Genomic DNA, 14,789 nt, shown 5'->3' on the forward strand with positions numbered 1-14,789 from the left:
CTCTGAGGATTACAATATGTGTACTTAACATATTACAATCTAGTCAGAGTTAGTATTGTACCACTTCGCACAAAACGTAAGAACAACAGTGCATTCCATTGTCCCTCCCCCATTCCTTTGTAATATTGTCATTATATGTTTTACATCTACATATATTATAAACCCCACAAAATGTTATAATTTTTATAAATATTACATAATTTTTATTTAAATAGTCTTAATTTTAAATGAATTAAAATAAGAAAAAGAGAGCCTTTCATATTCCTTCCCATATTTATCATTTCTATATTCTTCATTCTCTCCTGTCTATACATTTTTCTATAGCCTCATGAACTTCCTTTAGTATTTCCTATATGCAGGTCTGAAGGCATGTTTTAGTTTGCTAGCTGCCAGAATGTAATATATAAGAAACAGAATGGCTTTTATAAGGGGGAATTTAGTAAGTTGCAAGTTTACAGTTCTCAGCCTGTGAAAATGTCCAGATTACAGCGAGGTTATAGAAATGTCCAATCTATGGCATCCAGGGAAAGACCTTGCTTCAAGAAGGCCGATGAAGTTCAGGGTTTCTCTCTCAACTGGAAAGGCACATGGTGAACATGGTGACATCTGCTAGCTTTCTCTCCAGGCTTCTTGTTTCATGAAGCTCCCCAGCAGCATTTTCCTTCTTCATCTCCAGTGGTCTCTTGCTGCATGGCCTTTTGTAGTTCTTGTGGTTCTGAGGCTCTCTCCAAAATGTTTCCTCTTTAAAAGGATTACAGTAAAGTAATCAAGAGCACCTAGAATGGGTGGAGTCACATCTCCATCTAATCAAAGGTTAATACCCACAATTGGGTGAGTCACATCTCCATAAAGATCATCTAATAAAGTTTCCAACCAACAGTGCTGAATAGGGATTAAAAGAAATGACTGCCTCCACAAGATAAATCAGGATTAAAACATGGCTTTTGTAGAGTATATAATTGTTTCAAACTCAGACAGCATATTACCTCAATTTTCATTTATCTGAGCATTCAGAGATGACGGTTTTTTAAAATTATTTTAAACATATTAAATATACCATTCCATTGTCCTTTGTGCACCATCTATATTGTTCATCTCTCTATCTCTCAATATATAGATAGATATTTTGCTAGAGATAAAGATACTACTTTTGTCTTTGAATGCTTTCTCCAGATTCTGTGGGGGAGGTCGCATGTTGGAAATTCTAATGACGAGTCCAATGAATTCTCCAGGAAAAGCTGTCTTTCTGAAGTAGAGAAAAAATTTTCTTTCCCTTTAATGCCTCCAACTGATTGCATGAGGTGACTCATCTCATTGCTGCAGGCAGTTTCATTTTTTTTATTGTTGATGCAGTTATCTGTAGATGTAATCAACTGACTAATGATTTAGATCCATCCATGAGGTACCCTCACAATAACAATCAAGTAAGTGCTTGCTTGACCAGAAACTGGACATTATAACACATCCAAGTTGACCCGTGAAATTAACCATCACAAACTTTTTCAAAATGAAATTTCTTGTCAAAAGACAACATTAAAAAAGTGAAAAGGCAAGCCACGGAGTGGGGGAAATATTTTTTAATACACATCCTGACAGAGGGCTTGAATACAGAATATATAAATAGTGCCCAGAAATTTATAACATAAAGAAAACAATCCAATTTAAATGGGCTAAAGACTTGAGCAGACAGTTCACATAAGGAGATAAACAAATGACCAATAAGCATATGAAATTGTGCTCAGCATCATTGTTCATCATGGAAATGTAAATTAAAGCCACAGTGAGCTATCATTTTGCAACCGCTTGGATAACTAAAATTGAAAAGACTGACAATGGATAATGTTGGTGAGCATGTAGAGCAATAGGAACTCTCATACGTTTTTGGTGAGAATGTAAAATGCTACAACCGCTTTAGAAAACTGCTTGGCTATTTCTTATAAATTTAAGCTTTTATCTATCCTAAGTTTCATTTCAAGAGAAATGAAGATGTATGGCCATGCAAAGAATTGAACATAGGGGCTAGTAAATGTTCCTAGGAACCATATTCATAAGAATTAAAAATTGATAATAGGGAAGATGGTGGAATAGGGAGCTCCAGGATTCACTCCTTCTCAAAAAATAGCTAGTGAACAGGTTGGCACTTTCTGAAACACCTGTCTGGGGCTTTGGAGGCCAGGGAAGCACTGTACAGCATCCAGGGAAGAGTGGTAGGAAGAGACTAGGAAACTTCAGTAAAGAACTGTCAGTAACTAATTCCACAGAACTGCCAGAACCTATACCCCATACCACACTCAAGGTGGCTCGCTGCTGTGGACAGAGAAGGATGTTGCAGTCCTCTTCCCCAAGAGCAGGGAGGAGGGCATTACTGAGCACTGATCACGGCTTTTGATCAGCAAATTTGGATCACTGAGTCCCTCCTCTGAACTGCTGTTTCAGCCCACCATGAATAGGGATGGCCTATGGTCATTATTTCAACCCTGGCCCCAACTAGGGGCAGAGGTGGTGGAAGTTTATAGGCATACTACCTCCCTAGGGCTGCGGGGAACTGTTTCTCTAAACGTGTCATCTCCTGGGCTGGCCAGGACAGTGTACCTTCATAGAGTTATCAGAAAGGCTTTTGGCATTTCTTCTGAACCTCTCCCCAGGATTCTTTGGAGCTTGTCTGCACCCCCTTCCTGGGTCCCTGGCCCTGTTTTGACTGAGAAATACTGACTTGGGAATGTCCTCTCTGGGGTGACCCTCCTCCTAGGCCTTTTGCTTCATGAAGCTCCCCCTGGGGGCATTCTCCTTCATCTCCAAAGGTCACTGGCTGGTAGACTCTTAGTTCTCATGTCTTGCTGCTCATCATTCTGTAGTCATTCTCTGCTCTCTCAGAATCTCTTAAAAAATAAAGGGGAACTCTCTCCAAAATGTTTCCTCTTTTAAAGGGTTCCAGTAAACTAGTCAAGATGTGGAGTCACATCTTCCTCTAATCAAAAGTTAATACCCACAGTCAGGTGAGTCACATCTCCATGGGGACAATCAAAAAGCTCCCAGCCAGCAGTATTGAATGAGAATTAAAGGACATGACTTTTCTGGGATTCACCACAGATTCAAACTGGCACAACTAATAATGAGAAATTGGAGGAGGAAATTTTTTAAAAATTCCATTTCACAATAGTAACCAAAGGAATCAGATATTCAGGAATATTTAAACAAGGACATAAAAGACCTATATGCAGAAAACTATAAAGCATTGTTTAAAAAAATCGAAGGAGACCTAAATAAATGGAAGGACATTACATATTCATAGATTAGAAGACTAAATATTGTTAAGATGTCAGTTCTACCCGAATTGATTTACAGATTCAATGCAATCCCTATCAAAATGTTAACAGTCTACTTTGCAGAAATGGAAAAGCCAATTATCAAATTTATTTGAAAGGTTAAGGACACCAAATAGCCAAAAACATCTTGAAAAAGAAGAATTAAGTTAGATGACTCCACATAACCTGACTTTAAAGCTATTACAAAGCTACAGTTGTCAAAACAGCATGGTACTGGCATAAAGATAAATATATTGACTAATGGAATTTAATTGAGAATTCAGAAATAGATGCTTACATCTAAGGCCAATTGATATTTGACAAGGCTGCCAAGTCTACTCAACTGAGACCAAATAGTCTCTTCAACAGGTGGTCCTGAGAGGACTTGATATCTATATGCAAAAGAATAAAAGAGGACCCCATCTCATAGCTTACAAAATTAACTCAAAGTGTATCAAAGACCTAAATATAAGAACCAGGAATATAAAACTTCTAGAAGAAAATGTAGGGAAGCATTGTCAAGATCTTTTAGTAAGCCGTTGTTTCCTAGACTTTACATTCAAAGCACAAGCAACAACAGCAAAAATAGATTAAATGAGACTGCCATACTTCTCTTTTTTTTTTTTTTTTTTTTTTACTTTTTATTGTATAGTATAACATATATACAAAGCAAAGAAATAAAAAAGCAACAGTTTTCAAAGCATTCTTTAACAAGAGAGAGGTGCAGGACAGATCCCAGAGTTTGTCATGGGCTACCATATGATCCTCTCAGATTTTTCCTTCTAGCTGCCCTAGAATATAGGAGGCCAGAAGGCTTAAATATTTTTTTATTATCACAATCGACTTTTTTTCTTTCTTTTTTTTTGTGAGAAATAACATATATACAAAAAAGCAATAAATTTCAAAGCACAACAGCACAATTAGTTGTAGAACATATTTCAGAGTTTGAAATGGGTTACAACTCCACAATTTCAGTTTTTACTTCCAGCTGCTCTAAGATACTGGAGACTAAAAGAGATACCAATTTAATGTTTCAACAATCATATTCATTTGTTAAATCCTGTCTTCTCTGTATAACTCCACCATCACCTTTGATCTTTCTATCCCTCTCTTTAGGGGTGTTTGGGCTATGCCATTCTAAACTTTTTCATGTTGGAAGAGTCTGTCACTAATATGGGGTAGGAAGATGGAACTATCTGATGTTCTGGAGAGGGTAGGCCCTGTAGGTTTCAGAACTTATCTGGTCCAGGGACTCATCTGGAGGTTGTAGATTTCTGGAGAGTTTCTCTAGTGCATGGAACCCTTGTGGAATCTTATATATTGCCCTAGGTATTCTTCAGGATTGGCTGGAATGATCCTGGTTGGGGTTTGGCAGGTTATGATACATAGCAATCTTTAACTGAAGCTTGTGTAAGAGCAACCTCCAGAGTAGCCTCTCTACTCTATTTGAACTCTCTCTGCCACTGATACTTTATTAGTTACACTTCTTTCCCCCCTTTTGGTCAGAATAGAATTGTTGATCCTACAGTGCCAGGGCTGTATTCATCCCTGGAGTCATCTCCCACATCACCAAGGAAACTTTCACCCCTGGATGTCATGTCCCACATACGGAGAAGGGCAATGATTTCACTTGCAGAGTTGGGCTTAGAGTGAGGTCACATCTGAGCAACAAAATAGGTCCTCCAGAAGTAACTCTTAGGCATACCTATAGATAGGCTAATTTCTTGGCTACCTACATAAGCTTCACAAGAGTAAGTCTCAAGATCAAGGGCATGGAGACTGCCTTACTTTTGTGCTTCAAAGTGCTTTGTCAAGAAAGTGAAAAGACACCTACTCTGTGGGAGAAAATATTTGGAAATCACATATAGATAAACATTTAATATCCAAAATATGTAAAGAAATCTTACAAATCAAAAATAAAAAGACAACAACCCAATTAAAAAATGGTCAAAAGACTTTAATAGATACTTTTACAAAGAGAAAATAAAGATGGCTAAAAAAAAAAGCATGAAAAGATGATCAGATGATCAACATTAATAGCTTTATCAAAATCACAATGATATTTCATACCTACTAGAATGCCCACTATTAAAAAAAAAAAACGGAAAACTACATATTAAAGAGGATGTGGAGAAATAGCAATACACATTTACTGCTGGTGGGAATGTAAAATGGTGCAGCCACTGTGGAAGACAGTTTGGCAGTTCCTCAGGAAGCTAAGTATAGAATTGCCATATGATGTAATCATCTCACTGCTAGTTATGTACCCAGAAGAACTGAAAGCAGGTACCTGAACAGACATTTACACACTGATATTCATTTTGGCATTCTTCATGAGTGCTAAAAGATGGAAGCAACCCAACTATTAATTACCAATTAATGGATAAACAAAATGTGGTATGTACATACAGTGAAACATTATTCAGCTATTAGAAGGAATGAAGACCTACTGCGTGGGAGAAAATCAATGAACCTTGGGGACATTATGTTGCATGAAATGACACAAAGAGACAAATATTGTATGATCTCATTGACCTGAACTGTTTATAATAAGCAAACTCATAGAGTAAGAATCGGAATATAGATCGCCAGGGGATAGAATGGGAGTAGAGATTGGAAAACTGATGCTTAATTTGTACAGAATTTCTCTTTAGGTTGATTGTAGCTGATTGAAAATGTGTAGTGGTGATGGTAGCACATTATTGTGAGTGTGATTAACAGCTCTGTATTAAGTTGTGAATATGGTTTAAAGGGGAAATTTGGGTGGTGTATATTACTAGAAAGAAAGTCAGAAAATAAAACGTGGGACTGTGTAACATGGTGAACCCTGTAGTGGATGATGTGCTGTGATTAATAGTACAAATATAGGAAGAGGTTTCTCCACAATTGTTTACTTTCCATGAAGCTTTCTCTCAAGTGGTAGAAATGGAAGAACATTTGCAGATATTTGACCAGATGTTCTGCAACTGGTCAATGAGTTTCAGTACATCTTCAACTATTTGACTTTCTGTTCCTGTAATCCCATCACTTGAACCTGCTGTTTCCCATCTTCTACTACGCTTAATTTTGTTTTCCTGTTTAGCAAATGAACACTTTTCCACTATAAATTTCAAAAAAGATTGAATATACTTGAAATTCTGACTTCTTAAAGTTTGGCTTTTTTAGCATTAAAAAGACATGAATTTATGCTTATACTAATTCCTTTAGAACAGTCTTGGTTCTTTCCTGAAAATTCACCATCCATTGTATGAGTTTTTCCACTTCCAGTCTGCCCGTAAGCAAAGCATGTAGCCATTCCCCTTTCAAATATAGTTTCCACTAGTGGTCTAACTGTGAATCTGTAAACCATTTCATCAGGAGCTGAGTCATCAAAAGCATAATCAAAATGGAATGTTTGGTTTTCTAGGTACCTTGTTAAATCTACTTTTTGTTTCGGTCATACCATCACAGCGTCTTTACTAGGGATTATGATTACATCAAGATCTTTCATCTGAGTTTCTTTTTTATTGAGAGGCCGTTTCCTTATACAAACACATATCCTGTGCTCATCAATAGGATCTGCTGTTATTAATGGTCTATATTCAAACTTCCTCCAAAGTCTCAGATAATACTTTGGGTTTGTAACATCAACACCCTGGGCTCTTTTTCTCCAAGTTCTTGCTGTTGTAGTCTCCTTTTTTTCCCGTCATTTTTCTACTTCTTTCACACAATTAGATTTTCTATGTGAAGGGGGTGCAGATTCCTTTTTTGCTGCTTGAACTGGAGATATATCTGAAATACTGAGATTCTGTTATGCAGAAGAAGACTGTTCAGGAAGTTGCTAGGCCATGCCTGTGCAGAACCAAGCACTCTTATCTCTTGGAAGAGGCTCATTCTTAATAAAAGCCACAATCCGTAGATTGTTTTACAATTTTGTTTACTTTGGGTGAGAATGTTGGAGGTGCAGGTATTTCTGGACTGGGTTCAATTTCTCATCAGGTACAAGGTCAGAGTTAAGTGAGAAAATGCTCTCCAGGTCAATCTCTTTGCCTTTTGTATCTCCATTTTCTGTCTATTCAACAGTTATACTTTCATTATCTTCGTTTAAAAATGTTACCGTTGCTTGATGTATTCCCTCACCACCACACCCTCAGCTGTGGTGGCAGCCAGCTGAGGGAGGGGGACAGGAGGGTGGAAAAGGCGGGGAGGGGGTGGGGTAGGTATGAGAGGGGAAGTGGTTGCCTGCTACAGCGCTGGCCCAAGTGACAGCGTGAATGCCATCTGGGGCACCGAGGAGCAGCAGCGTGGAAGCAGGTGGAGGATCCAGGCCTGCAGGCCGGCGGCCTTTAAAGAACTTTTTGTAAACCTACAACTTCTCTAATTAAAAAAATAATAATTAAAAAAAAACGGTAATAGAATAAATGTGTGTGAACAGGTGAATGGTTACATGAATTGTGATATATCCATACAATGGAGGTATACTCTGCAATTAAATAGAATAAACTACTGATACATATGAAAACATGGTTGACTCTCAAAAATATGAAGTTAAAGAAGCCAGACATAAAAGAGTATATACATACTATATGATTCCATTTATCTGAAAATCAGAGCAGGCAAAACTGTATTGAAAAAAAAGCTATCAGTAAGGTTTCTAGGGCCAGGGAAGTTGTATTGATTGTAAAGGAGCATAAGGGAACTTTCTGGAGTGATGGAGATGTTTTATATATTGCTTATGGTGGAGGTTTCAGAGAGGTATGCATTTGCGAAGCTCGTAGTCTATACATTTAAAATGGTTGTGTTTTATTTTATGTAAATTATACCATAATAAAATTATTTCAGTGTAGCCCAACTGAAATTCTAGTACATTGCCAGTGGCAATTTAAAATGATACAATGACTCTGAAAAATTGTTTGGCAGTTTCATATAAAGTTAAATGACATCTGTGACCCAGTAATTCCTCTTCTACATATTTACCTAAGAGAAATGAAAACATAAACCCACAGAAAGACTTGTATGAAAATACAGTAATAGTGGCTTTATTATCCATAATATCCTGCAACTGGAAATAACCCCAATATTCATAAACAGGGGAATGGATCAACATTGTGGTATAGTCATACAATGGAATACTACTGGGCAATCAAAATGAATGAACCATTAGTCTACAAAACAACATAGTTGAATCTCAAAAACATTGTTAAGTGGAAGAAGCCAGATACACAGGAATGCATAATGTATTGTTCCATTTATATGATATTCAAGAACAGAACTAATCTATGGCTTTAGAAAGTCAGCAGTGGTTGTCTGAGGAGGTGTGGTTTAACTGAGAAGGGGCACAAGGCGACCCTTGGAGGTGGTGAATATGTTCTGTGTATTGACTGAAATGGTGGTTATGCTACTTTATCAGAACTCTTTAAGATCTTTGTACATTTCCTTATATGTATTTTTTTACCCTAAATACACACACACGTGCAAATATTTTGACAGACATCAGTTAACTAGGTTATTTTTGGCATTTCTTATAAATTATTTGATGATGCTCAGTTTCGTAGTAAGGGCCAGTAGGGACAGAGGAAGGCTGCCACAATTTGAGTAGTGTAACTGACTTATAGAGAAAAGACCATTTGTTTATATAAGAACAATTTATTGCCCTTAAAAGGTATTTTTAGTGCCCTTTACTAGCTATGCAATCTTGAGCAATTTAACTCCCTCTGTGCCACTCCTTTCTAGTCTGTAAAACAATTTAAATTTTAACAATTAAGTAATTTATGGCTTGCCAGGTACCCAGAGTATCTGGAACATAGTAAGCATTCATATATTATTTGCTATTCTTATTACTTAGCTTTCACTCTTTGTAAATTTTTATTTCTCCTCCTCCTTTGTCTTTGTATTGTTATTAGTTATAAATGACTAGCAGGTATATAAAATAATGTACTTATTTCTTCACAATATAATGCCTTATTCACACTCTTCCTTTTACCTATAGCTCAATTTTTTTTTTCTCTTTTTATCTTGCTACCTCCTGCTTGTCTTAAAAGACTATTCAGGCCTCAACTCCCCTAGGACATTTTCTCTGACTGCTAAGTAGACGCTCCTTTTATTTGTTTCCCCAGTATCCTCTGTTCTTCCAAACACAAATCAACTTGTATTATAGTGACTGGTTCTCTCCACATTTCCATTTGCTACAGAGTAGGTTTTGTGAGGCCAGGTATAATGTCTTATTTTCCTCTGTATCTTTTTTCCTTAGGTCCTTGTCTGGCACAGGGTACTGCTCCATCCATCCTTTACTGAATGCATGAATCAATAGCATAAAATTCCTCTTTCATGTTTCTGCGTGGTGGTTCTGCCATTTTAAGTTGCCACTTGCAATGTATAAGAATTTCTGTTGTGCTACATCCTTGCCAATATCAAATAATATCCATTCATCCATTTTTATCTAACTTTGACTTTCAGATTTTCCTCCTTGGAATTATCCTGCTTCCAATTCGTGCCTTACTGGTTGCATTAATTTTATTATTAGCATGGCCATTTGCTGCAATTTCAACAGCATTCTGTCCTGAAAAACTGACCCACCCAATAACAGGTTGGAGAAGGTAAGAAATAATTATGTCAAAATTTTAGATAAATCAAGATAAAGAAGGGTTTATAATAATTTAGTCAGTAATCAATAATTTGATCTAATTGCTACCTATTCAATTTTAATAATTTTATTTTTTCTCAGATGAAATTGGCTTTAATTTATATTATGTAAAATTACTCTCCAAGTGCATTTTAACAATCTTCTGCTGCAGTTGCAATTTCCTAATGTTAGACCATCTTGCTTTCAGTTATTGCCCCCAAATAAATAGATCTCTAGTCCTAAAAACTACCCAACTAGTATACCTAAAACAATTGCATTTGCAAAATACCTGGCTTTCTTTTGCTTTCTCTCAGTTTTCACATTTGCTTTGTCCCTCTATAATAACTACATACTCTTTGAACAAGTTTTCAGTGTGATAATTAAGTGGATCAATTATGATATTTTTATTAATTACTGTAGTGATGGTTATTACTAATAGTTTATTTATTAAATCAGTATAGACTAACCCTTTTGAGCATTAGCCTCGAGGTATCGTGGAATTGCTTCTCAAGCATTGTCATTAGCATGGTGAGAGGGAACAGAGTAATCATGAATTAATAAAGCTACCGATGAAAGTTCATTCTGATTGGGAAGAATCAACTTTTGTCATCAATATCTTGAAAGTGTGGCTCTTAATGTGGGTATATGGATTCCATAGAACCCATAAATGGACTTTAGGGCACTAAATGTCAAACTCTCTGCTATCGTGTACACTATTTTTTTGTACGCAAGGATCTAGCCTTCCCATCCAAATTTCAAATTTGAGGGTAAGCCCTTGGAAAATTTAAGAAACACTGTTCTAGAGACTTTTAGAAAAGTCTCTAGAAAAGCAATTTGCTGTTTAGTTCATGTTCTAGAAAATGTCAGTATCAAACGCAAGGCTGGTTTGAAGTGGAACTGAATCGAGTGCTGGCAATACCCCCAGATAACTAATACCACCTTAGTTATATTTCTTAGCTTTATAATTCAGGGTACATGGCATAAAAAACCTGTTGAGATGTTTTTCACACCTTATCAATTCCTTTCAGTTTATGTCTTTGGTTTCTATTGATAATGGCTTATTGAAACCTAGGAAGATAGAAGGAATAGTCTAAGAATTCAGAAAACAGATCTAATAAATGTTAGAAATATATTCTATATTCTCCAATTAAGCTAATGTCTCCACTTCCTCTCAAACAGATGAAGTTGTAGTTATTATGCTACACTAGACTGTTAATATTTAAATAAGGTTTTTGATTGTTCTTAATATGGGATATTTTAGAATGTAGTTGTTGGATACTATATTACTATAGAAAAAAATGGGAGGTATAGAAATCCTGGGAGGGGGATATTCTTTGTGTCCTTATATGAATGGAAACACATCTCAGAACTAAAGGGGAAGCAGGGAGGTGCAGTCATTTTCCAGCATTCCTCATAAACTAATTTATTTTACTGGGTTTTCTTACTGTGAATTAGAAGTTATAGAAACTTCCTCAGGTGCTAGTTGCTGGCTAGCTGCTAATTGCTCCTCACTATATTATTGAAAGAATGTTGAGAGAATTAGATAAGAATCCCATTTTAAAAATCACTAGATACTTTATGGATGAAGTACATATTTTTTCCATAAAAACCTATAGGCTTATTCACATACTTAAATATTTATCCTGGGTATGCATTTTTAGGAGTATGTTTCTGTTTTATAACTCAATTGATTTTACGAAAGACAGAGAGTGGGTCTTACTTGTCTTGTGTGCCCAGCACAGTTCCTGGTACAGTTTGATCAACTAATTAATCTTTAATGGAAGATTCTTCTTAAAATAAGTAAATAACTAGATTTCTGGAATGTCTTAAGTGCATCTCTGTTTCAAGGAAATAAAATAATAACTACTTCTTAAGATTCTTGATGATATATAAAAGCTGTAATTATAGATAATATGGCTTACTTTTTAAAAATTATTCCTAAAATAACTCTGAGGACAGTTGCAGCATGAGACTTCTAAAAATGTTTTGGGACATAGTAACTTCCTTATAAAAATAGATTCCCAAGACGACCGACTATTCAGAAGGGCACTTCTCATTTCGCTGGGGTATGTGTGGTGAAACTTTGTATCACTATAGTAACAGAATAATGGAGCCACTAACTGGTTGTGTGTCTCTAGATAGATTAACTTATCTCTCTGTGCCTCAGTTTCCCATCTGTAAAGTGGGTTTAATAATAATAATAATACACACTTTCTAAGATTGGACTGAGGATTAAATAAATTAATATATGAAAAGCACTTAGAGCATAAAAGAGCTCCATGTGGTAATTATCCTTTTTAGCTCTTATTTAAAAATGAAGTGTTCTGATATATTTTGGTTTTCTTACTATATTTTAGAGTAAAGCTCTGCTGTTAGCTTTAATTAGCAAAGCTAATTATGTCTTTTATGTTTATTTTCAAAGGAAGTTTACTCATCCAGCTTTGAAGTTCCTGGGTCACGCAATGTTCTTTGCAATGGGATTTATAGTTTCTGTAAAAGGAAAGATTGCAAGTCCTTTAGAAGCACCAATTTTTGTTGCTGCCCCTCATTCAACATTCTTTGATGGAATTGCCTGTGTCACTGCTGGGTTGCCTTCTATGGTATCTCGAAATGAGAATGCACAGGTTCCTTTGATTGGCAGTAAGTACTTGTAACAAAGATGAAATATTTTTATACTCATGCTTTAAATTTAAAAATCATATACAGTTTACTGGTAGACGTTTTAAAAACTTTAAAATAAAACATTTCAAGCCTATTTCCTTTTTTATGAGATACTGTATTGAAGGAGTATGCTTATGAAAGGATTAGAGACTTCCCTATCTGTACCATTGTAATTCTTTTAAACTCTTTATCATGTACCATCATGTCTTTCTATTCTTCTATATGACCAAGAAGACCAGTTTTCAAACACCAAGCATGCTTGATTTTTTTGAGGGAGAATGTAGCCAAAGAATTTGTGAAAACACACCAAATTTGTCAGTTTATGTGGTATTTCATGAAATTTTCTTTAGGGTATTAGTCTCATAAATGCACTGTTTTTTTTTTCCTCCTAACTCTGTTTTCTTCATTATTGCCCCCAAGTATCCATGAGGGATCAGTGTGTGTGTAACTCTTTGAAAATTATTATGTGGAACATAAGTATTTCCTACCTTAAAAAGTAATGAAGCAAGTGAAGTGTTCTCCCACCAGATGCTTTGGTCTCTCCCTCAGGTACTAGTCTCCAAGTAACTGCTCCCAGTTGTCCCAAGGTTATTGCGAACATCAAGTGATGAGAGAATGGGTGTAAAATTTGCCAGTGTTGCCTTGGTGATCTGGAGAAATAGTATTAGTTCTTGCAGCTATTTCATTCACCTAAGAAAGATGTTAATTGTTGTTGTTTTTCAGTGTAATTCTCTTCCTTTATGTAATATACCTATTTCCTGAAAAGTCATGTAGCAATAGATTTTTGGTAAATTGAGGTCTATTTTGCATGTTCCAGGAAGCAAGCTATTTAGAATACCATTATGCTGAAAATTTTAGAAAAACGAATAATAATTGCCTGCTACATTATCTGTAATGTGAATTCACGTAACCAGTTTTCAAGATATTTCAAGATCTATTCTATCTTGCTTACAATAAAGCAAGATAATCTTGTAGTATATTCCAAAAGTTTTGTATCAATTGAGGAAGAAGACCACTAGGGAAAAAAGTGCATTTGCTTTTTTTCATATTTTCTACCTACTTCTGTTAAATCAATGAAATACTTTTATGTATAAATATACACCTCTCCTTTTGAATCTGAAAGTTAAAGCTAAATTCTGGTGAACTTTGAATTGGAGGTGTTTTTGGTATTTTTCATTGTTCTTTTTGATTTGCTTTCCTTTTAATTTTCCATAAAAATTGATTTATGGTTTATCCAGTATCATTGCTCTGGTAGCGTTAGCAAAAAAAAAAAGCTTGATTGTGATTTTTCTTTTGTTTTAAAGGAATTTTACGGGCTGTGCAACCCGTGTTGGTGTCCCGCGTAGATCCCGATTCTCGAAAAACCACAATACGTGAAATAATAAAGCGAGCAACATCAGGAGGGGAATGGCCTCAGGTAAAGCACAAATGTTCATTTAAATATATTGAGAGTTTATTTCTTGTAAGTTGTGTCTAGGTGTCTTTAGCATAAAAAATACTCTGATAAATGAAGTATAGAGTACTAAGAAGTCCTCCTCTCTGTGAGATACTCCAAGGATTTGAATCTAATATTATTTATTCACCAAACTATGAACCGACTTCTACTTTTTGTCATAAGATGGATTCTCTACCTCTGAATTTTACTACCATTTTTTAGATGAGATACTAAAGCTCATTATACTCAACAATATGGTAGGTTTGCTGAAAAAATGATTACAAACTTTGATTTTATTGAGGCATGTTTAGATAGCGCTTTTCAATTCAGGGGCCACAACACAATCACTTGTAGAACTTTTTCAAACTGTGCCATCTCAACACCCTCTTTCTGCTGGAGTGCCTGGAAATTTAAGGGTGAGGGAAAGGCAGCATTTATTGCACAAGGAAAGCCACATGGGTAATCTAATAAACTTCTACCATCTACTTTGCCCAATTGAAAATCAGTGGTCTCTAGCACAACTAGTGATCCTGAAGTGATCTGGCCGCCCATGAATACCTGTAGATGTTAAACTACCAAGAGAAATATGATCAAGTAGGAGGTTTTAGAAATTTAAGCAAATTAGGAATGACTGAAAAAATTATTGGGGGAAGAGCTGACATTGAGAATAAAGGTTTGATTTTTTTTCTTTGAACCCAGTGATATCTGAGATTGGTAGTTGGGAGATAACAAATTGACAGATTTCGCCTCATGTTGCTCATCTTGAAGAACTTTCTCTATTTGGATT

The 14,789-nt window shown here is 35.8% G+C and overlaps 1 protein-coding gene and 1 pseudogene across 2 annotated transcripts in view; one reads left to right on the plus strand and one right to left on the minus strand.

Moving 5' to 3' along the window:
• LPCAT2 (lysophosphatidylcholine acyltransferase 2) overlaps positions 1 to 14,789 on the plus strand; it is a 105,120-nt gene that overhangs the window by 18,284 nt on the left and 72,047 nt on the right. For both annotated transcript variants that reach the window (XM_077132472.1, XM_077132471.1), the window contains exons 2-4: positions 9,741 to 9,880; positions 12,329 to 12,546; positions 13,872 to 13,984. In XM_077132472.1, the coding sequence (XP_076988587.1) occupies positions 9,741 to 9,880; positions 12,329 to 12,546; positions 13,872 to 13,984 (471 nt within the window). The remainder of the gene's footprint in view (positions 1 to 9,740; positions 9,881 to 12,328; positions 12,547 to 13,871; positions 13,985 to 14,789) is intronic.
• On the minus strand, positions 6,196 to 9,089 carry LOC143659977 (kinesin-like protein KIF2A pseudogene; annotated as a pseudogene).

This window comes from Tamandua tetradactyla, chromosome 16 (genome assembly GCF_023851605.1).
Source record: "Tamandua tetradactyla isolate mTamTet1 chromosome 16, mTamTet1.pri, whole genome shotgun sequence".
NCBI lineage: Eukaryota > Metazoa > Chordata > Mammalia > Pilosa > Myrmecophagidae > Tamandua > Tamandua tetradactyla.